The 23,925-nt window shown below is 47.5% G+C and overlaps 2 protein-coding genes, 1 long non-coding RNA gene and 1 pseudogene across 3 annotated transcripts; 3 read left to right on the top strand and 1 right to left on the bottom strand.

Annotated features, from left to right (window-relative positions):
• LOC116982142 lies at positions 1-21,324 on the bottom strand. Its single transcript, XR_004414366.1, has 3 exons — positions 21,313-21,324; positions 6,297-6,348; positions 1-12 (listed from the first exon to the last, which is right to left on the bottom strand). It is a non-coding gene; the product is annotated as an uncharacterized LOC116982142 (long non-coding RNA).
• LOC116982136 (tubulin alpha-1 chain-like) lies at positions 2,054-3,802 on the top strand. Its single transcript, XM_033035465.1, has 4 exons — positions 2,054-2,189; positions 2,335-2,479; positions 2,757-3,441; positions 3,635-3,802. Exons 1-4 carry the CDS (start codon positions 2,069-2,071, stop codon positions 3,800-3,802), a joined length of 1,119 nt encoding a protein of 372 aa, XP_032891356.1. The 5' UTR covers positions 2,054-2,068.
• On the top strand, positions 9,821-14,202 carry LOC116982134 (annotated as a pseudogene).
• Positions 19,689-23,432, top strand: LOC116982133 (tubulin alpha chain-like). Its single transcript, XM_033035463.1, has 4 exons — positions 19,689-19,923; positions 20,069-20,217; positions 21,490-22,170; positions 23,136-23,432. The coding sequence occupies exons 1-4, from the start codon at positions 19,803-19,805 to the stop codon at positions 23,430-23,432; spliced, it is 1,248 nt and encodes a 415-aa protein (XP_032891354.1). The 5' UTR covers positions 19,689-19,802.
• The last annotated feature ends 493 nt before the right edge of the window (positions 23,433-23,925 follow it).

Raw genomic sequence — 23,925 nt, forward strand, 5'->3', positions numbered from 1 at the left:
CCTTGATCACAGCTTTTGTGTTAAGTCAATGGAAAAGCAATAGAGAACAAGATTCTAATTTCCGAGTATGAAAATGGCCATAACTGTTTCAATACTGAAGATATGAAAGTGAATTAGGTGTCAAATTAAACTTATTTTTACGCTTTATCTGATGGGATAAATTGCAGACTTGATATTTAAAATCTCGAAATTTTGTAACATTGCTATGTAAAGCACTTTGGTTTCAACGCGAGTTGATTTAAATGTGCTATATAAATAAAACTTACTTACTTACTTACTATATTACTTTATTGTAGTCGTGTTTCACTCTTTATTCTTATTATTCTTACAAGGAAAGATGTAGATTGTACATTACATTACTGACCAATGTAATGATTTATTAATATAAGCTCCGCCTATTACTACACCATTCATATTATCAAAAGCCGACATGTGCTGTTAGTTGGTGATACAGCACGGTAGAATTGATATGCTGCTGAGTGTTGTACGTGTTACTCAGTAAATGCTGTTGTACCAGTCCCTGAGTACGTGTGACTTACTCAACAGGAGCTGGGCTAGAGAAGAGCAGGGGGATGAAGGAACACAGTGGGGTAGAAGAAGAGGGAGTGACCTGGCTTGGGGTGCAGGCAGGGAGGGAGGGAGGGACGTGGAGAGTGAAGGAACAGGAGAGTGAGGAGTGAGGGGAGGAACTGGTGGAAGGTAGTGAGGGCATGGAGGACTAGAGAGGAGTGAGGAATTGAGGTAACAGTGGGAGTGAGGGGGGGGGGGTCAAGGAGAGAGTTATGCCCCTGTCCCACTTAGGAAACCTGAACGGAAACCTCTGGAGACTTTGCGCCCCACCCAAGGTTTCCCTGCGGTTCCCGGAGGTTGCAGGTGGTTGCCGGAGGTTGCAGATAGTGGAAGCAGGTAACATAGAAACATAGAAAATAGGTTCAGGAGTAGGCCATTCGGCCTTTCGAACCTGCACCGCCCTTCAATATGATCATGGCTGAACATCCAACTCAGTATCCTGTACCTGCCTTCTCTCCATACCCCCTGATACCCTTAGCCACAAGGGCCACATCTAACTCCCTCTTAAATATAGCCAATGAAATGGCCTCAACTACCTTCTGAGGCAGAGAATTCCAGAGATTCATCCAGAGATGTGTGAAAAATGTTTTTCTCACCTCGGTCCTAAAAGATTTCCCCCTTATCCTTAAACTGTGACCCCTTGTTCTGGGCTTCCCCAACCTCGGGAACAATCTTCCTGCATCTAGCCTGTCCGAACCCCTTAAGAATTTTGTAAGTTTCTATGTTCCCCCTCAATCTTCTAAATTAAGTAGGGAGACTGACAAAACCTCCGGGAACCGCACGGAAACCTTGGGTGGGGCGCAAAGTCTCCAGAGGTTTCCGTTCGGGTTTCCTAAGTGGGACAGGGGGTTGACGCGACTATTGAAATGCCCAATGATCCCTGGTTGTGACGCTGAGATGCCGATGGTTCTTTGCACCGGTCGAAGAACAGGTCGCCTCTGTTGCGACACTCGCGCTGAGAACCAATCGGCATTCTCTTTGCCTTTGTCTCCCCGTTCCACGGGTCACTGGCGGCCAATCACAGCGCAGCCCGGGTGTATGGACGTTCTATTGGGGCGGGGTATAAAAGGGATGCGTTCGGCGAATGCGACACATTGTCTGGAGCTGAGAGACTGGAAGGGACATCATGGTGGGTGATCCCGGGGCTGGGCGGCGGGGCGTCGTGTGAAACCGGTGATCGGGAGAGCCGGAATAACTCCAGAGAACCGGGAACGAAGGTCCATGGGTGGAGAGTGATTCCGCGGTGACCACGCTGGGTAACGCGTTGATCCGGTCGCACACTGTGGTGTGGCGTGGTGGAAATGTTAGCTCTCGGAACCAATATTCGTGGGAATAACACAATCATCTCTTCCCCCTTTCCTCCACCGACCCACCCCCTCTTTCTCCCTCTCTCCAGCGTGAGTGTATCTCCATTCACATCGGCCAGGCCGGAGTTCAGGTCGGCAACGCTTGCTGGGAGCTCTATTGCCTGGAGCATGGGATCCAGCCGGATGGACAGATGCCCAGCGACAAGACCATCGGCGGCGGTGACGACTCCTTTAACACCTTCTTCAGCGAGACCGGGGCGGGCAAGCACGTCCCCCGGGTCGTGTTCATTGACCTGGAGCCCACGGTGATCGGTAAGCTGAAACCGGGGAGTGTCCTGACATGTTGGGCCTTGTCTGAAACCTTCCCCGCGGCGTTTGTCGAGGGGCGTGTGATTCTTAATGAACCAGTTTCATAATGAACTGGTCCATTCTCCGTTCTCTGTTTGCTCCCCTGTAGATGAAGTGCGGACCGGCACATACCGGCAGCTCTTCCACCCCGAGCAGCTCATCGCCGGCAAGGAGGACGCAGCCAACAACTACGCCCGGGGTCACTGCTCCATCGGCAAGGAGATCGTCGACCTGGTCCTGGATCGCATCCGGAAGCTGGTACGTTGTGGAAACGAATCCAACCGTGAACCAGCGCCCGGCGTTCAACGACCTGGTGATCCTGGTTTGCCCGCGACGATTCCGCACTTCGTGAATGACCTATCCATCAGAATACTCTCTAGCAACTTTCCAACTCCAGATGTTACACACCAATTACAGTTGTTAGGGTGCGACTACAGAAGTTAGACACCTCTCCAGAGGGTCAGTTTACTCCTGCAACACTCACACTCACCCCACCTTTCTCCTTCTCAATGCTCTCCGCTTTATTTGCCCACTGGCCGACCAGTGCACCGGACTGCAGGGGTTCCTCATCTTCCACAGTTTCGGGGGCGGCACCGGCTTGGGCTTCACCTCCCTCCTCATGGAAAGACTGTCCGTCGAGTACGGCAAGAAATCCAAGCTGGAGTTTTCCGTCTACCCGGCGCCGCAGATCTCCACCGCCGTGGTCGAGCCCTACAACGCGGTGCTGGTCACCGACTGCACCCTGGAGCACTCCGACTGCTCCTTCATGCTGGACAACGAGGCTATTTACGACATCTGCCGGCGGAACTTGGACATCGAGCGTCCCACCTACACCAACCTCAACCGCCTGCTGGGGCAGGTAGTGTCGTCCATCACCGCCTCTCTGCGCTTCGACGGCGCCCTCAACGTGGACCTGCTCGAGCTCCAGACCAACCTGGTCCCCTACCCGCGCATTCACTTACCGCTGGTGACCTACGCGCCCCTGATCTCGGCCGAGAAGGCTTACCACGAGCAACTGTCCGTGTCGGAGATCACCAATGCCTGTTTCGAGCCGGCCAACCAGATCTTCAAGTGCGACCCCAGCCAGGGCAAATACATGGCGTGCTGCATGATGTACCGTGGGGATGTGGTGCCCAAGGACGTCAACGCCTCCATCGCCACCATCAAGACCAAGCGCTCCATCCAGTTCGTGGACTGGTGTCCGACCGGGTTAAAGGTGGGTGTAGATTGTAGACCAATCCACGCAACAGAAGCTTGACCCAACCCGCGGTTCCACACTGTATTGTGATATCTAACACATCCAGAACAGACGAGAACCTTCCTGAACGGTGGCCCAGGTTTCTTAACATTTAGCTCGCAATGGATACTATTGAAAGTTTCTATGAGTCTCTTCTTGCTCTCCCCCGCAGGTGGGCATCAACTGCCAGCCCCCGACGGTGGTGCCGGGGGGCGACCTGGCCAAGGTGCAACGCGCCCTCTGCATGCTGAGCAACACCACCGCCATCTCCATTGCCTGGACCCGCATGAACCTCAAGTTCGACAAGATGTACGCCAAGCGGGCCTTTGTCCACTGGTAGTGGGTGGGGGTCTGGAGGAAGGAGAGTTCCAGGACGCGCGGGAGGACATGGCGTCGCTGGAGAAGGACTACGAGGAAGTGGGAATCGATTCGGCGGATCTGGACAGGAAGGCGGAAGAGGAAGAGTGAATGTTGTTGTATATCTGGAAAGATTGGTTATTTTTAATAATGGTGTAAATCTAATTTATGAAATTAAATATATTTGAGACATAGTTTGCTATTGCGTCCTTCGCAAAGCCACAATTGCTTAATGTCTATAGTTTCATACCGTGGAAGCAGACCCCTCGGCCCAACTTGTCCATGCCCACCATGCCGCCTCATCTCTGATCATCCAATTTGCCCACGTTTGGCGAATATCATTCTATCCAATTCTTCGACACGAAACTGCATGAATATCCTTTAAATGTTACTGTACCTGCCTGTACTAGATCACCTGGAACCTCGTTCCATGTTCCACCACCGCCTGCGAGATATATGTCCCCTCAGTTTCCTATAACCTGTATCTTAATCCTATGCCCTCTAGTTTTTGATTCATCTTTGGTGCTGAAGGTTTCTGTGCATTAATTCTATCTATGCCGCTCATGGGTTCATATACCTCCACAGGAACATTACTCAGCTGTCTTTACTCCAAACATTTTAAATCTCAATCTTCCGAGTCCTGGCAACGTAAATCATCGCCTCTCACAAATCGTCACACTGATGTATCTCGGGATGGGGATGATTGTAAAGATGGGGATTGGTCATTGGGGGAAGCAATCTGTTTCTTGAAAGAGCACGGGGGTCCAAGGACCACAACGTTCCTGTCATTGAAACTCCTTGTGCTGATGGAGCGGGCTGACCGGGCGCCGACAATGGGAGATACTCCAGTGTTCATAGACCACAGAACATACCACAGTACAGCACAGGAACGGACCCAGCGGCCCACAGGATTTGCGCCGAACATGCTGCCAAGGTAGACTTATCTCATCTTCCAGTACATGATCCATATCCCTCTATTCACGGCACTTCGACGCGTCTATTGAAAAGCCTTTCCAATAGACGCGTCGAAAATACACCGCACATCTTCGTTAAAATGTCCTCCTTTTATTTCATAGCTACCCCTCTGGGGTTAAACATTTCCACCATGGGAAACCTGCTATGTCTCTACTCTATCTCTTATTATGCCCCTGTTCCACTTAGGAAACCTGAACGGAAACCTCTGGAGACTTTGCGCCCCATCCAAGGTTTCCGTGCGGTTCCCGGAGGTTGCAGGTGGTTGCCGGAGGTTGCAGGTAGTGGAAGCAGATAGGGAGACTGACAAAAACCTCCGTGAACCGCACGGAAACCTTGGGTGGGGCGCAAAGTCTCCAGAGGTTTCCATTCAGGTTTCCTAAGTGGGACGGGCATAACTCTCATAATGTTTATACCTCCATCATGTCTCTCTTCAACCTCGGCGTTCCACAATAAACTATCAAATCACGTTACCACAGCCCCCTTTGTTTTCTCGGGTTTTGCGAGCGCCTCTTGTTTTACTTCGCGGATTCCAGCTCTGATTCCAGAATTCCCAGTTCGGACCCAACTCGGCATATAGGTTCCGACATTCGATCTCCCATTTCAGTCCGCCGAAACCTACCTGATCTCCCGGTTGTTCAGCACTTTAACAGCCCCTCACATTCCCAATCTGACCTTTCTGTCCTGGCCCTCCTCCATTGTCAGAGTGAGGCCCAACGCAAATTGGAGGAACAGCACCTCATACTTTGCTTCGGTAGTTCACACCCCTGCGCTATGAACATGGACTTATCTAACTTCAAATAGCCCTTGCTTTCCCTCTCTCTCGCTCCCCTCCCCCTTTAAGTTCAAGTTCAAGTGAGTTTATTGTCATGTGTCCCTGATAGGACAATGAAATTCTTGCTTTGCTTCAGCACACAGAACATAGTACTGATTTACTACAAAACGGATCAGTGTGTCCATTTACCATTATATAAATATATACACACATGAATAAATAAACTGACCAAGTGCAAATAACAGATAACTTCCCAGTTCTCCCACATTTCTTACTGTCTCTTGCCCAAAGTAGGGGAATCGAGGACAAGAGGACATAAGTACAAGGTGAAGGGGAAAATATTCAAAAGCAATCTGAAGGCTAACGTTTTCACACAGAGGCTGGTGGGTATGCGGTACAAGCTGCCCGAGGAGCTAGTTGAGGCTGGTACTATCCCAACGTTCAAGAAATAGTTACACAGCTACATGGATAGGACAGGTTTGGAGTGATATGGACCAAGTGCACGCAGGTGGGACTGGGGTAACTGGGACATGTTGGCCGGTGAGTGCAAGTTGGGCCGAAGGGCATGTTTCCACACTGTATCACTCTATGACTAGCTTACTCCGCCATTTAATCGTGGATGATCTTTCTTCCCCTATCAGCCCCATTCCCCTGCCTTCACGCGAGAGCCTCTGCAACCCATTTGTTTCAGTCAGGTTCTCTTGAATAATAAACAAGAAGTGAATATCACCACCAGCCATCAAGATCCAGCAAACCCTGAGACAGACACCACCAAAATGTTCCTTCTGCACTCCAGCGAGTACAGGTAAAGTGTCGTCAAACGTTTAACATACGTGAACCCAAATCGGTGCTGTGGTCATTCTCATAATCATCCTCCACACCCTTTCTAACGCCAGCACATCAGTCCTTAGATATGGGGTCCCAAATTGGTCACAATACCCCAAATGCGCTCACCAGTGCCTTTTCAACCCTCAATATTACATCCGTTTTTTAAATATTATTGTCCTCTCCAAATACATGCTTGTATTGCAATTTCCTGCCTTACTATCAATTGAACTTGCAAATTACATTTTTCTGAATCCTGTATCAGCATTCCCGTTACAGCTGGTGCTTTACAGCGCCAGAGACACGGGTTCGATTCTGACTATTGGTGCTTATCTGCACGGAGTTTGTATGTTCTCCCTGTCACCGCGTCGGTTTTCCCAGCGTGCTCCGGTTTCCTCACACACTCCAAAGTCTTACAGGTTCGCAGGTTAATTTGGCGTGTGTAAATTGTCCCTGGTGTGTAGGATAATTTGAGGTAGGGGAATTGCTGGTCGCCGCACGCTCAGCCAGCCGACGGGACTCTTTTCGCGCTGTATCTCTGAAAAACAAAATACACTTGAAGGAAACTGATGAGTCTGAATTTGGGTCTCGACCGCAAACGTCCCCTATTCCTTTTCTCCAGAGATGCTTCCAGACCGCTGCTATTCCAGCATTCTGTGTCTATCTTCGGCGGTACACCAGCATCTGTAGTTCATTCCTACACAAAAGGAAATACAAGTAAGTTTTTGGAAGGTGAGATGGGACAGGGACCCGATGGAATTTATAAAAAGGAACAAAGCACTTAGATTGGGAATCGGGAAGGTCAAAAGTCCTTGGCCACTGGGAATATGAAAAATCCCATGGGTTTCAACTATACATAGATTATATGAGGGGAGGCGGGAAGAGGGGAGGACCATTCACGAGGGAAGTTATGGATTGGATGAGGAGGAAATGGCCATGGGACATTTCTTGTCTTCCCCAAATAAATGCTTGCATTGCATTTTACTGCCTTACTATCAATTCAAATTGCAAAATATATTTTTGGGAATCCTGTATCAGCATTCCAGAGTCCATTTGCACCTCAGATTTCAGAATTATCTCCTCATTTAGAGAATAATCTTCGATTGATTCCTACTATCAAAATGCTGGTCTCCGCATTTAGCTGCGCCATATTCCATCTACCATGTCTTTGCCGCCTTTCCAAACATGCCCAAATCCTTCGGCAGAGCCGCTGCTGTCTCTACACTATCTGCCCCTCCACCGACCTTCGCAGCATCACCAAACCTCGCACCAAGCATTCAATTCCCTCATCCAAATCATTGATATATAACGTGAAGAGCAGCGGCCACAGCACCGACCCCTAGACTCTGGCAGCCAATGAGTGAAGATTTACGCGGATGCTACCAGGGCTAGGGGGTCTGAGCTTATGGGAGAGGTTGAGCAGGCTGGGTCGCTATTCCTTGTAGCGCACGAGGATGAGGGTGATCGTATAGTGGTGTTAAAATAATGAGAGGAAAGGGTCGGGTAGATGCACAGAATCTCTTGCCCAGAGTAGGGGCATCGAGGACCAATAGATTCAAAGTGAAGCGGTAAAGATTTAATAGGAATTTGAACGGTAACTTTATCAAACATAGGGTGGTGGTTGCATGGAACCAGCTGCCAGAGGGGGTAGTTGCGGCTGGGACTATCCGAACGTATAAGGAACAGTTAAACAGGTACATTGATGTGACACGTTTGGGTGGATATGGTCCAAAGGCAGGCAGGTGGGACCAATGTAGCTGGGACATGCTGACCGGTGTGGGAAGTTGAGCCGAAGAGCCTTTTTCTACACTATATGTCTCTATAAAGCCATCAATGTGATATGCTTGTGATTCATCCTAACGAAATTGGAGATTGCTGGGGCTCTGATGGATTGCGCGTCATCATATTTGTAGAGTACATCTTTCAATCAATCAAGATGTTCAATGGCACTTTATTAATCAGAGATTTATCAATTGGAATCTAATTGCATGCCATCGTCACAATCAAGGGACACTCCCACCCCTAACCTCTCCCTCCCTTAAGCCCCGGTCATTCACTCTTCTCTCCACTTCTGTTGGACAGCGTGTACTAAAGCATGAAAGAACGTACCACATGATTCAGGGACAGCTTGTTCCCAGCAGACCTCTCGTGTGCTACCTTCATGTGGTTCTCATGCTTAAAAATAAAAATGCTATTTTTATTCTCTAGATGTGACACTACACTCTGCACGTTGCTCATTTGTTTCGTGCTGCGCTACCAGATACACCGAGGAGTGATGTGATCTGCCTGTATAATAGGCCTAACATTTTTTTTCGCAGAACACGTGATGGTAATCAATCAATAACCATTGATCTTAGACAATGCGATGATAGACCGGGGATCCCGGATTATGAAGTGATTAATGGAGCGAAATTGATGGTTATCTCTTGTATGCGTGGGATTAACATCGCATTCGCTGTGATCGGCAGCAATGTTTCCACTGGTAAAGTAGATAAATTAATACGACCAGTTGATTGCATGGGGTTAGGAAGTCAAATAGTTGGCGCTAGGTATCATTTGCAGGCATGTGGTCAGATACTTTAACTTCCAGCTGTAATTGATAGATTGTAATCTGGGAGGTGAAGGCAGACAATGGATTGCGTCACTGAAGGTCCATTGTTCTACGTCACACACTGTGGATTATTCAGCAACGAGCGCCTTGGAACCTTCTATGTTTGTTTCCTGTGGCAACCAAGGTCATTGTTCTCATTGCCCAATCGGCGCGCGTTTGGCCAACGCCAACGTTCTATCCCCGGGGGCCGTATAAATACCGGAGCGGCGCCGCATTGCGTCACAGTCTCGAGAACCACGCGAGCGGAGCAACATGGTCAGCGCGCGGGAGAATGTCCGCGGGACGCGCGTGTTCCCCCCGGGCGAGGGATCCACGGGGGAGGGAATCGAATGTCTACAGACACCGGACACGGGAAGGGGAGAGCGCACCCGGGAAATGGGAACCTAGTGGGTAACTGGCAACTGAGAGCGGGAATTAGACGGCGACGGGGGGAGGGAGGGCGCAAGGTAATATAGGGCAGGGAAACGAGGAATGCAATTTCGAGGAATTTGAGGGTTACATACGGCGAAGGCAGCGTGGAGAGTCTGCGAATTGCAATGTTGGGTGGAACTGAGAAGGTGGTCATATTGGGCGGGGGACGGTGAGCGATTAGGGTCAAACAGGCTATGAATAAGTCCAAATGGTGATCAAAAGGAATTATGGAAATCACGCGGCCCGCAGCAGTAAACGAGAAATTACCAACGCTCACCTCTCGCCCTAACATCTCACCGCCTGTTTCCCCTCGCCAACAGCGCGAATGTCTTTCAATCCACATCGGCCAGGCTGGCGTCCACCTTGGCAACGCTTGCTGGGAGTTGTATTGCCTGGAGCACGGGATCCAACCGGATGGACAGATGCCCAGCGACTCGACCATCGGAGGCGGCGACGAATCGTTCAACACCTTCTTCAGCGAGACGGCTGCGGGCAAGCACGTACCAAGGGCGGTGTTCATCGACCTTCCGGGGAGGGGGCAGTGTGTGGCAATGGTTAATTATCTCTCTATACCGCCCTACAGATGAGGTGCGGACCGGCACCTACCGCCAGCTCTTCCACCCCGAGCAGCTCATCACCGGCAAGGAGGACGCGGCTAATAACTACGCCCGGGGCCACTGCTCCTGGATCGCATCCGGAAGTTGGTAGGTTGCTCAGCGACTGCAAATTACCGACTGCCGCTCCACGTGCTTACAGCGCCAATGTATCCGGTTGCACCAGCCCATTCGCGAATGCTGCGGCCACGATGTTCCCAAATTCTCATTGTCACCGCTTTATTTATCACAGAGATACTCACCGAACCATCTCGCTCTGCGCCGGCTGTAGAGAGGACCATGACCCTGTCGTGTCGTTCCTTCTCTTTAAACGTTGGCACAGAATTGAGCTTTTGTCCCTTCTCCACCCTCAGGCCGATCTCTGCACCGGACTGCAGGGGTTCCTCATCTTCCACAGTTTCGGGGGCGGCAGCGGCTCGGGCCTCACCTCTCTCCTCATGGAGAGACTCTCCGTCGATTACGGCAAGAAATCCAAGCTGGAGTTTTCCGTCTAACCGGCGCCGCAAATCCCCACCGCAGTGGTCAAGCCCTACAACGCGGTGCTGGTCACCCACTGCACCCTGGAGCACTTCGACTGCGCCTTCATGATGGACAACGAGGCCATTTACGACGAGTGTCGGCGGAACCTGGACATCGAGCGCCCCACCTACCCCAGCCTCAACCGCCTGATGGCACAGTTAGTGTCATCTATCACCGCCTCGCTGCGCTTCGACAGCGCTCTCAACGTGGACCTGACTGAGTTCCAAACCAACCTGGTTCCCTACCCGCGCATCCACTTCCCGCTCGTCACCTACGCTCCCATTATTTCTGCAGAGAAGGCTTTCCACGAGGAACTGTCCGTCTCCCAATTGACCAAAGCCTTCTTCGAGCCGGGGAAGTACATGGCGTGCTGTATGCTGTACCGCGGGGACGTGGTGCCCAAGGATGTCAATGCATCTATCGCCACCATCAAGACAAAGCGCTCCATCCAGTTCGTGGACTGGTGCCCGACCGGGTTCAAGGTGAATGTGACCAACGCTCGCGTTTCCATGCACACACATGCAGTCTAACTCATCTGCTGGAATAACAACATACATTAAACGACTCAGAAGACATCCTTGGCACCATTTGTACTCTGCAAATAAATCATATCAGCACCCGAAGCACACACACACACACACACACACACACACACACACACACACACACACACACACACACACACACATTCTTCAAGGATGTGAATATTTTGCAAAGGGTGCAGGAGGGTGTCATCCGGACCATCCTTGGCCTTGCGGCCTTGTGTTTATGGGAGAGGTTAGATAAGCTGGGGCTTTTTTTATTTGGGGCGTAGAAATCTGAGGGGCAGGACATATCTGTGTCCCGGAGTGGTAGCTGTGTGGAATGAGCTTCCAGTGATGGTGGTGGAGGCAGGTTCGTTTTTATCATTTAAATATAAATTGGATAGTTATATGGATGGGAAAGGAATGGAGGGTTATGGTCTGAGCGCAGGTATATGGGAATAGGGGAGATTATGTGTTCGGCACGGACTAGAAGGGTCGAGATGGCCTGTTTCCGTGCTGTAATTGTTATATGGTTATATGGTTATATCCTGGTGTGCAAGATCACAAGGGACATGTGTAGATGGTCCATGCATACAACCAATAATATAGCTACCTCAGTACCACTAACCACGCATTAGTTATCAAGTATAATAACTCTCTCTCTATCTCTCCCTCCCTCTCTTGGTTCCAGCACGGTTACAGACTGCTAGTAGTCAGTGTTGGAATGTGTTTAACCTGAGTGATCATTAAACAATAAGTAAAGTTACAAGTGTGTCAGACGTAAACTCTTTACATGGTGTCAGATAGTTAAAACGCGCGCCTCCTGTTCATCGGGTTTTATTTATTTATAAGTGTTGCTTTATCGGAGTTTTTTCACGCACCCCTCCACCACTATGGCCTCCTCGTGCCGCAAGCCCTCGCCCCTGGTCTTTGATGCCGACATAGCGGAGCGCTGGGCGACTTTTGAGTTGGATTTCACACACTACATGAATATCGTTCACCGTAACGTCCTGACGCCGTCAAAGCATCTCTCCTGTTGAACCTTGCCGGTCCTGATGTCATGAGGAGAGCACTTGCTTTTGCTTACAATCCCGCGGTCCAGGATGACAACGATCTGGTCCTAGTACCTGCGCAGTCCGCCAACGATCCGGTTTGTTTGCTACGGAAGTTTGCTGAAATTTGTGACTTGCCCTCTAACCGCATTTTAGAGCGAGCTAAGTTCTTTACGCGGAAACAACAGCCTGATAAGCCAGTTGAGTGCTTTATTGCTGATCTGCGCTATCTCGCCCAGAGGTGCCGATTTGAAAATATGACTGACCAGCTTACTAGGGACATTTTAGTAATGGGGATGCTGGATCAGAAGTTGCGATCGGAGCTACTGAGAAAGCCAGATCTTACTCTGACCGAGGCCATGCACGCATGCAGGTTGGCCGAAGTTGTTGACCCGCCGTTCGAACAGCGGGAGTCCGATAGCCGCGCTATCAATCTAACGGTTCTCAACAGACCGCGTCCCAAAATAGACTGCAATAGACCTGTGCCGCGTACAAGCTACCCTCCCGGCGCTCACGTTGTTAAAAAGTGCCCCAATTGCAATTATGTGCATTCTATGCGGTCGCAGTGCCCGGCTTACGGAAAATCCTGCAATTTCTGCAAGAAATTTAACCATTGCTCTGCTGCCTGTCGGTCCCGTGGGAAACTTCCCCCAGCTTCCAGACAAGTATTAAACAACCTGGTACAAGTCGATAACGAGTTTGGTTCCCAGTCCTCTATCGACACTGCCCACGACTCTGAGCCAATTAGTTCTCAAGGAGATGCTAGTGTATTCACACTCCTGCACGCACCTGTTCTACTCCCTGATCCATCGGTCCTCGTTACTGTCAACAATCATTCTTTCTCGGCTAAGCTCGATACTGGGGCAAAGGTCAATGTTATGTCAACAAGCCTGTTCATGAAGATTAGACTTAATGAGCTGCTGACTGCAGACCGTTCGACTTTACATGGTTATGGGGGTGAGGTGCTGAAACCTGTGGGGAAGGTCACTTTCAATTGTGTGCTGCAGAAGTTATCGCGGCCTCTCCTGTTCTATGTTCTCGACTATGACTGTGTGACTCTGTTGGGCAACCAGGCAAGCCAGGACCTATGACTGGTGTCCTTCGACCGCACTGTCAACGAAGTGCAGGTGTTGCTGAATCCGATGTCTGAGTACCCGGACCTGTTCGACAACGAGCTGGGCAAGCTACCACTCGTTTACAAAATCGCCACAAACCCGAAAGTGGTGCCCGTGGTCCGTGCACCACACAGAGTATCCCTCGATATGAAGGATAAAGTTGAGTTTATGCTGAAAAGCATGGTCGCGATGGGAGTGCTGGAAGCGGTTAGCGAACCCACCGACTGGGTTTCTACCATGATCGCCACCCTGAAAAAGGACAAGAACGAGATACGGGTGTGCATCAATCCGAAGGACCTGAACCTCGCGATAAGACGACCACACTACCCCCATGAGAACCGTGGAAGACGTTGCAGCTCAAGTCGTTCGGATGCAGACTCCCGCCTCGCGACCGTGGTCGGTATGGCTGACTCCCCAAGATCTTACCTAAGATGTGCTCACATCTTAACATCTCAAAACTGGATGTCCTCTACGTGGCTTCATGGCTCTAACACACATGTATTGGAGCTTGCAATCCGGAGAATAATTACATCCAGAGATTTATTTAATGGAATCGCTAAGCTATTAATCAATGATAATTTGTGCAATTTAAGGGCGCAGTACTAAACTGATAATGCAAGCATATTTGTGCAAGTAGAATTAATTTTAAGATTTGTTTTCCGGCCGCAGGTGCGCATCAACTACCAGCCCCCAACAGTGGTGCCGGGGGACGACCTGGCCAAGGTGCAACGCGCCCTCTGCATCTGAGCAACACCACCGCCATCTCCATGGCCTGGACCCGCCTCAACCTCAAGTTCGACAAGATGTACGCCAAGCGGGCCTTTGTCCACTGGCACGTGGGAGAGGGGCTGGAGGGAGGAGAGTTCCAGGACGCGCGGGAGGACATGGCGTCGCTGGAGAAGGACTACCAAGATGTGGCCGTGGATTCCGCCGACCGCGAGAGAAGGGGGGAAGAGGAAGAATAAAATGTTTTAATTTAGTAGTTAAAAGTTTAATTTAATACAGATTTAATAGATTATATTGATAGATATTATACTTATGATGATAAAATTATTTTAAGGACCGATTGTTTAGTTGATTTATTTGAGAAGACGGAGAATGGAAAAAAAACAACATTGTTAGGCGGAAAGTTGGGAGAGTAATTTGGGAGCGGCTGTTCGTATGTAAGTCCTCATCCTACCTGTAGGAGTCATTTAAAGATGAGGTGATGGGAATTCAGTTCTGGCGTGCTCCGCAGAACATGAAGGATCCGGATGGAGGTTTTCCTGAAGCTTGGATGGTAAATTCAGTCAATATGAAAAGAGGAAACGACCTCGGCGGCGCAGCGGTACAGTTGGTGCTTTACAGCGCCAGAGACACGGGTTCGATTCTGACTGGTGCTTATCTGCCCGGAGTTTGTATATTTTCCCTGTCACCGCGTCGGTTTTCCCAGCGTGCTCCGGCTTCCTCACACACTCCAAAGTCTTACAGATTCGCAGATTAATTTGGCGTCTGCAAATTGTCCCTAGTGTGTAGGATAATTTTGAGGTAGGGTAGTTGCTGGTCGCCGCACACTCGGCCAGCCGACGGGACTCATTTCGCGCTGTATCTCTGAAAAACAAAAAACACTTGAAGGATGAAGATGAGTCTGAAGTAGGGCCTCGAATCGAAACGTCACCTATTCCTTTTCTACAGAGATGCTTCCTGACCGCGGCTATTCCAGCATTTTGTGTCTATCTTTGGTGGTAAACCAACATCTGTAGTTCATTCCCACACAACATGAAATACAAGTAAGTTTTGGGATGTTGAGATGGGACAGGGTCCCGGTGGAATATACAAAAAGGAGCACAGCACATAGGTAGAGCATCGGAAAGTTCAAATGTCTTTGGCCACTGGGAATATGAAAAATCTCATGGGGTTTCAACTATATATGGATTATACGAGGGGAGGCGGGGAGAGGGAAGGACCGTTAATAGGTGATGGAATTTAATACTGAGAAGTGTGAGGTGTTGCATTTTGGGACGTCGAACAAGGGAAAGAGCTACACAGTAAATGTCAATGCTCTGAGGAGTGTTGTGGGGCAGAGGGTTCTAGGCGTGCAGGTGCACGGTTCCTTAAAGGTCGAGTTTTAGTTAGATAAGGTAGTGAAAAAGGCTTATGATACATTGACCTTTAGCAGTCAGAGTAATGTATATGGAAGTTGGGAGATCATGTTGCAGTTGCACAAGTCGTTGGTAACTGCATTTAGAATATTGTGCCCTGTTGTTGGGCACCATGTTATAGCAAAGATATGTTCAAGCTTGAAAGGGTTCAGAAACGATTTACGAGGATGTTGTATTGTATTGTATTGTATTGTATTCAATTAATTGTCATTCTCTCATATTAGAGACAACGAAATGAATGTTCCTTACAGTCAAATATCATTAAATAATAAAGAAATGATAAATAAATAAAACATATTAAAATAAAAAAAAGCACAAGCACAGAAGTCCACGACACAACATAACCACAACCAATCAATCAATCAATCAATCAATCAATCAATCAATCAATCAATCAATCAATCAATCAATCAATCAATCAATCAATCAATCAATCCATCCATCCATCCATCCATCCATCCATCCATCCATCCATCCATCAAACCATCAAACCATCAAACCATCAATCAATCACATGGACTGAGCTGTGGCAGGCTGAACCACAGCGCATCAAGCTTTGAACATGTTTTTCTTCAAGCCCTCTAGTATTGATCAAGCCTTTCTGTTGTGCAAGAAGGGATTATCAGTTTTTCGTGATTTGTTTTTGTTTTTGTTTTTTTGTTTTTTTTTAAATTATTTTTATTAGAAGTACGGTAAATTACAATAATACACAGCACATATATCTTAATACATTTTTTGTACCGCTTCATTTTTTTGTGCTTTAAGTAAAAGATAGAAGTAAGGAAAGTAAAGAAAGTGCGCAAGAGTCGTGAAGTGCAAGAGAGTGTTGGGAAAAGAAAGCCGCTTAGAAAAGAAGTTAGAGAAGGAAGTAAAGTAAGAAAGTAGACCCTAGAAAAGAAAGAAAAAGAAAGTAGGAATAATCGCTCTATTATAACATTAAACTCCGCAGAAAGGGGACTACCAACCAAGTCTGTTTTTGTTGTGTTACCTCCCATTGCCAGGTCCTCATACCATTTATTTATTTATTTATTTTTTAAATTACTATTGCACCTCATGCTTGTAATAGGACCAGAAACGTAGACCACGTCTTTTGGAATTGGTCTGCTTTACCTGCTAAGAGGAATCTCATCTCTTCCAGATGTAATGTTTCAAACATATTTGATATCCACATTTTTATTGTTGGTGTGGGCGCATTTTTCCAGAATTTAAGTATGAGCTTTTTTCCCATTATTAGCCCGTAATTGAATAAATTCTTCTGATACACGTTTAATTCAGGGATACCTTCCGATATTCCAAAAATGATCCATTCTGGTTTCGGTGCCAGTTTTATTTTGATTAATTTTGAAAAAAAAATCAAATATTTCATACCAGAATTTTTGGATTTTTGTACAAAAAACAAAAGAATGCGCTATGGTAGCTTCTTGACACAGACATTTATCACAGATTGGTGAAACATTAGGAAAGATTTTATTTTATTTAGTTTTTGAATAATATAGTCTATATAATGTTTTGAATTGGATGAGCGTATGTCGTACGTTGATCGAACATTTATGCACCTGTAGTAAATGATTATCCCAGCTCTCTTTTGAAATTTTTATAGCTAATTCTTGTTCCCAGTCTCTTCTAATTCCATCTGTTGTGGGTATTTCTATGTTTAAAATGATATTATATAAATTCGATATTAGATTAGCTGATTCAGCCTTTGTCTTCATTGCTTCATCCACTAAGTCGGAAGGCATATTATGATAGTATTTTGTGTATTTTTTCAGATAATCACGAATTTGAAGATATTTAAAATATTGGTTATTTTTCAAATTATATTTCAGTTGTAGTTGTTGAAATGATAGTAATTTTCCCAATTCATACAGATCTTCGAGCGTTTTGATTCCCATTCTTTCCCATTGTATAAATGATGTGTCTATGATTGATGGTTTAAACGATGGGTTATTGACTATTGGTAATGAAAGAGATAGGTTTCTTAATTTTAGTTTCTGTTTTATTTGTTTCCATGTTCTAATTGTGCTATGTATAATTGGATTTTTATTATAATTTTTATTATTCAAATTTATTGGTGAGAGGATAGTCGCTCCTATATTACTCGGGGAGCAGTCCCCTTTTTCCATTACAATCCAGTCCGCCTGCTGGGCAGAATTGTCCAGCAGGTGAATCATATTTTTAATATTTACTGCCCAATTATAATACATAAAGTTAGGGAGCGCTAGACCCCCCCAACTCTTTTCGTTTATTAAGGTGTGTTCTTTGTATTATATGGGATTTATAATCCCATATAAAATTTGTAATGTCTGAGTCCAATTTTCTGAAAAACTTTTTTGGGAGATATATATGTATTGATTGAAATAGGTATAGGATTTGTGGTAAGAAAATCATTTTTATAGCATTTATTCTGCCTATTAAGGACCGGAAGTGTTTTCCAGAATTTAATCAAATTATTTAATTTCTTAAGTAAGGGATTATAATTGGCTTTAAACATATCCTGGTAATTTCTAGTAATTTCAATTCCCAAATATTTGAATTTTTCTGTAGCTATTTTAAAGGGTAATTTCCGGAGGTGTGTTGAGTCTTTTGGTTTTATCGACATAATTTCACTTTGTTCCACTTTATTTTATATCCTGAGAAGGATCCAAAGTCCTCAATTAAATTTAATATATTTGGTATACTAAATTGTGGTTTTGTGATGTACATCATCGGCATATAGGGATATGTTGTTATTTGAATATTTTGTATTATAACCATAAATATCCAGGTGTGTTCTTATTTTTTCAGCAAGGGGTTCAATTACCAAAGCAAATAACAGCGGTGATAATGAACATCCTTGTCTATTGCCCCTTGTTAGTTCAAATTTCGAGGATAATATATTATTAGTTAGTATTCTAGCCGTAGGTTTGTTATATAATAGTTTTATCCATGCAATGAAATTCTCTCCCAATTGGAATTTTTGCAATACTTTAATCATATAATCCCAATCTACTTGATCAAACGCGTTTTCTGCGTCCAGTGAGATGATAGATAACTCTTGGTCATGAGATTTATGTGAGTGCATTATGTTAAGCAAACGTCTCAAATTATTGAATGAATGTCTCTTAGGTATAAATCCTGTTTGATCCTAATTTATTAGTCTACTAACATACCTGCTTAGTCTACTGGCTAGTTTTTTCGCTATTATTTTTTGATCCGTATTTAACAAAGCAATAGCTCTATATGATCCTGGTTCTTCTATATTTTTATCTTTTTAAAGTATTAATATGATCGTTGATTCTGCTAGTGTTTCAGGTAAGCTTTGCTCTTTAAAAGCATATGTATACATTTTCTGTAATCGTGGAGTAACTATGTCGTAAAAAGCTTTATAAAATTCATTACTGAATCCGTCCGGTCCTGGTGTTTTTCCATTCTTTAGTGTTTTTATTGTGTCTTCTATCTCCTTTGTTTTTGGATGGTTGTTTTATCTCCTTTGAACAACTCCAATAAATATAATCTACCTAACTCACAATTTTTTTTAGATATTTACGAATTAGACATTTTTTGAATATGTTGCCAAGATTTGAGACTATCGACAACAGGGATTTGATTTCGGGTTTAATTCATTACTGAATTACTGAGAGAAGAAGGGTCAGGACCCTAAACGTCACCCATTCCTTCTCTCAAGAGATGCTGCCTGTCCCGCTGAGCTACTCCAGCTTTTTACGTTTATCTTAATGTAATACTATCTTTTTGGTGGGCTGATGTTGCGACGATTGGACGTTGGGAGGGTCCGTGTTGACGCGACTATTGAAACGCCCAATGATCCTCGATTGTGACGCCGAGATGCCGACGGTTCTTAGCGCCGTTGGAAGAACAGGTCGCCTCTGTTGCGACACTCGCGCTGAGAACCAATCGGCGTTCTCTTTGCCTTTGGCTCCGCGTTCCAGGGGTCGCAGGCGGCCAATCACAGCGCGGCCCGGGTGTATGAACGTTCTATTAGGGCGGGGTATAAAAGGGATGCGTTCGGCGAATGCGACACGTTGTCTGGAGCTGAGAGACTGGAAGGGACATCATGGTGGGTGATCCCGGGGCTGGGCGGCGGGCGTCGAGTGAAACCGGTGATGGGGAGAGCCGGGATAACTCCAGATAACCGGGAACGAAGGCCCATGGGTGCAGAGTGTTTCCGAGGTGACCACGCTGGGTAAACGCGTTGATCCGGTCGCCCACTGTGGTGTGGCGTGGGGGAAATTTTAGCACTCGGAACCAATATCCGTGGGATTAACACAATCATCTCTTCCCATTTCCTCCACCGACCCAACCCCTCTTTCTCTCTCTCTCTCCAGCGTGAGTGTATCTCCATCCACATCGGCCAGGCCGGAGTTCAGGTCGGCAACGCTTGCTGGGAGCTCTATTGCCTGGAGCACGGGATCCAGCCGGATGGACAGATGCCGAGCGACAAGACCATCGGGGGCGGCGACGACTCCTTCAACACCTTCTTCAGCGAGACGGGGGCGGGCAAGCACGTTCCCCGGGCCGTGTTCCTTGATTTGGAGCCCACGGTGATCGGTAAGCTGAAACAGGGGAGTGTCCTGACATGTTGGGCCTTGTCTGAAACCTTCCGCGCGGCGTTTGCCGATGGGCGTGTGATGCTTAATGAACCAATTTCTTAATGAACTGGTTCATTCTCCGTTTTCTGTTTGCTCCCATGTAGATGAAGTGCGGACCGGCACATACCGGCAGCTCTTCCATCCCGAGCAGCTCATCACCGGCAAGGAGGACGCGGCCAACAACTACGCCCGGGGCCACTGCTCCATCGGCAAGGAGATCGTCGACCTGGTCCTGGATCGCATCCGGAAGCTGGTAGGTTGTGGAACCGAATCCAACCGTGAACCAGCGCCCGGTGTTCAACAATCTGGTGATTCTGGTTCGCCCGTGGCCCGCAGTTCATGAATGGTTCAGCGTTCATAATGTAGCTCAGCGATCGTCACCAGACTGGATCCCCGTTCACGTCTCCTCCCCGCGCGCACAGTGTCACATAGCGATAGAGTTGTGCAACGTGGAAACAAGCCATCGACCCACACCGATGCATCTACTTTGGTCCCACCTGTCCGCGTTTGGTCCATATCCCTCCAAACCTATCATATCCATGTACATGTCATTTTAAATGTTTCTTAAACGTTGCCATAGTACCTGCATCAACTACCACTTCTGGCAGCTCGTTCGATACACAGACCACCTTTTGTACAAAAGGGTACCTCTCGGATTCCTATTCAACCACCCCCTCCCCAATCTCGCACCCCCCCCCCCCCCACACCCCCTATCGACCCCGTCCCCTCTCACCAAGTATCTCTGTCCTCTGGTTTGCTATTTTCCCAAATCTGCCTCCCTGCTCATGTACTCAAATCCTTTTGCTATGAATCGTTGGCTGGTCTATCTTCCTCTCTTAAATCCATCAACCCCATTTAGAAGATTGAGGGGGGATCTTATAGAAACTTACACAATTTTTAAGGGGTTGGACAAGCTAGATGCAGGAAGATTGTTCCCGATGTTGTCAAAGTCCAGAACAAGGGGGTCACAGTTTAAGGATAAAGGGGAAGTCTTTTATGACCGAGATGAGAAAATCATTTTACACACAGAGAGTGGTGAATCTGTGGAATTCTCTGCCACAGAAGGTAGTTGAGGCCATTTCATTGGCTGTATTTAAGAGTGGGTTATATGTGGCCCTTGTGGCTAAAGGTATCAGGGGGTATGGAGAGAAGGCAGGTACAGGATACTGAGTTGGATGATCAGCCATGATCATATTGAATGGTGGTGCAGGCTCGAAGGGCCGAATAGTCTATTCCTGCACCTATTTTCTATGTTTCTATGTAAACCTCGATCAGATTCTTGACACACGACCAACCGGCTACACAAGCGTGCTGACTATCCCTAATCCGCCTATGACCATCTACATACATTCATAACCCGTCCCTCAGATAATCCCTCGCATGTTTCCGACCACAAATGTTTAACTAAAACCACTGACGTTAGGCTCCATCCACCTCTCCAGAGGGTCAGTTTACCCCTGTAACACCCACACACACACACACACCTTTCCCCCTTCTCAATGCTCTCCGCTTTATCTGCCCACAGGCCGACCAGTGCACCGGACTGCAGGGGTTCCTCATCTTCCACAGTTTTGGGGGCGGCACCGGCTCGGGCTTCACCTCCCTCCTCATGGAGAGACTCTCCGTCGACTACGGCAAGAAATCCAAGCTGGAGTTTTCCATCTACCCGGCGCCGCAGATCTCCACCGCCGTGGTCGAGCCCTACAATGCGGTGCTGGTCACCCACTGCACCCTGGAGCACTCCGACTGCTCCTTCATGCTGGACAACGAGGCTATTTACGACATCTGTCGGCGGAACCTGGACATCGAGCGCCCCACCTACACCAACCTCAACCGCCTGCTGGGGCAGGTAGTGTCGTCCATCACCGCCTCTCTGCGCTTCGACGGCGCCCTCAATGTGGACCTGCTCGAGTTCCAGACCAACCTGGTCCCCTACCCGCGCATTCACTTCCCGCTGGTGACCTACGCGCCCCTGATCTCGGCTGAGAAGGCTTACCACGAGCAACTGTCCGTGTCGGAGATCACCAACGCCTGTTTCGAGCCGGCCAACCAGATGCTCAAGTGCGACCCCCGCCAGGGCAAATACATGGCGTGCTGCATGTTGTACCGTGGGGACGTGGTGCCCAAGGACGTCAACGCCTCCATCGCCACCATCAAGACCAAGCGCTCCATCCAGTTCGTGGACTGGTGTCCGACCGGTTTCAAGGTAGGAGGAGGTTGTGCAGAAATCCACGCGGCAGAAGCTTGACCCAAACACTGGTCTCGCACTGGGCTGTGAAATCTACGACAGCCAGACCAGCCGGTCCACGATTGTAGAAACCAGGAGACGTTCTTTTCAAACCGAGGGCCCTGGGTTTTTAACATCCGGGGAACCATTGAAGGTTTCTAGGATATTTCTGTCCAATGGGTCATGCCGGCATTTTGATAACTAGCAGGGGTTTTCCTCGTTTAAAGGCGCAAATCTTCATTTTTTTAGACAAGGATCAGTAACATTCGGCCCATTGGGTCCATGCTGACCCTCCCACACTGATCTGTTTTGTAGTAAATGCCTATTATTTTCTGTGTGCTGAAGCAAAGCAATAATTGCATTGTCCTATCAGGGACACATGACAATAAACTCACTTGAAGTTGAACTTGAACCAGTAATTCCATTCTCTCCTGTCACTTATGTCTCGCTAGAATTTAGAAGATTGAGGGGGGATCTTTTAGAAAAGAACTTACAAAATTCTTAAGGGGTTGGACAGGCTAGATGCAGGAAGATTGTTTCCGATGTTGGGAAAGTCCAGAACAAGGGGTCACAGTATAAGAATAAGGGGGAAATCTTTTAGGACCTAGATGGGAAAAACGTTTTTCTCACATAGAGTGGTGAATCTCTGGAAATCTCTGCCACAGAAGGTAGTTGAGGTCAGTTCATTGGCTATATTTTAGAGGGTGTTAGACGTGGCCCTTGTGGCTAAATGGATCAGGGGGTATGGAGAGAAGGCAGATACAGGATACTGAGTTGGATGATCAGCCATGTTCATGTTGAATGGCGGTGCAGGCGCGAAGGGCAGAATGGCCTACTCCTGCACCTATTTTTTATGTTTCTATGTTTCCACCTCCGTCCCGTTAATATGGATACTCTCAATGTGTCTGCAACCGAACTAAACGCTGTTTCTCTCTCTCCCACAGGTGGGCATCAACTACCAGCCCCCGACGGTGGTGCCGGGGGGCGACCTGGCCAAGGTACAACGAGCCGTCTGCATGCTGAGCAACACCACCGCCGTCTCCATGGCCTGGACCCGCATGAACCTCAAGTTCGACAAGATGTACGCCAAGCGGGCCTTTGTCCATTGGTACGTGGGAGAGGGGCTGGAGGAAGGGGAGTTCCAGGACGCGCGGGAGGACATGGCGTCGCTGGAGAAGGACTACGAAGAAGTGGGCATCGATTCGGCGGATCTGGACAAGAAGGCCGAAGAGGAAGAGTGAATGTCCAGAAAGACTCTATTTTTATTACTAATGTTATAAATATAATTTATGAAATGTAATAAACGTAATTAATCTATTTTAAATTCAATTCGTCTTCCCTCCTACTTAAGGCTATAATTTCGCTTGAGACTTTGGACTTTTACTTCAGCGTGCGAGCAGGCCATTCGCCCCACTGAATTCGCGCTGACCAGTACACTGTTCCCTGTACACTGGCACCATCCCACACACTAGGGACACTATATATATATTATAGGAAGCCAATTAACCTGCAAAAATGTTTGTTTCTGGAGTGTGGGAGAGGAAATCGGAGCACCCGGAGAAAACTGGTGGTGTGTGAGGCAGCAACTCTAACGCAGTGCCACTTTGCCACCGAGAGCCAGAGCCATAGAGATATGCATGGAAATTGTCAACTTGTCAATGCCGACAACATTTTCCACCTAACCCACTCTCATTTTCCCACATGTTGGCTGAGTCCAGAAGAATATCCGGATCA

Source organism: Amblyraja radiata, chromosome 16, assembly GCF_010909765.2.
Source record: "Amblyraja radiata isolate CabotCenter1 chromosome 16, sAmbRad1.1.pri, whole genome shotgun sequence".
Lineage (NCBI taxonomy): Eukaryota > Metazoa > Chordata > Chondrichthyes > Rajiformes > Rajidae > Amblyraja > Amblyraja radiata.

What these genes read in the sequence shown, in the direction of transcription:
- LOC116982136 (XM_033035465.1), top strand. Translation starts at nt 2,069, where the DNA reads ATGCCCAGCGACAAGACCATCGGCGGCGGTGACGACTCCTTTAACACC. An exon ending in GTCCTGGATCGCATCCGGAA is followed by an intron (nt 2,480 to 2,756) that starts GCTGGTACGTTG and finishes CTTTATTTGCCC; the next exon opens with ACTGGCCGACCAGTGCACCG. An exon ending in GGTGTCCGACCGGGTTAAAG is followed by an intron (nt 3,442 to 3,634) that starts GTGGGTGTAGAT and finishes TCTCCCCCGCAG; the next exon opens with GTGGGCATCAACTGCCAGCC.
- LOC116982133 (XM_033035463.1), top strand. Translation starts at nt 19,803, where the DNA reads ATGCCGAGCGACAAGACCATCGGGGGCGGCGACGACTCCTTCAACACC. An exon ending in TGGATCGCATCCGGAAGCTG is followed by an intron (nt 20,218 to 21,489) that starts GTAGGTTGTGGA and finishes ATCTGCCCACAG; the next exon opens with GCCGACCAGTGCACCGGACT. An exon ending in GGTGTCCGACCGGTTTCAAG is followed by an intron (nt 22,171 to 23,135) that starts GTAGGAGGAGGT and finishes TCTCTCCCACAG; the next exon opens with GTGGGCATCAACTACCAGCC.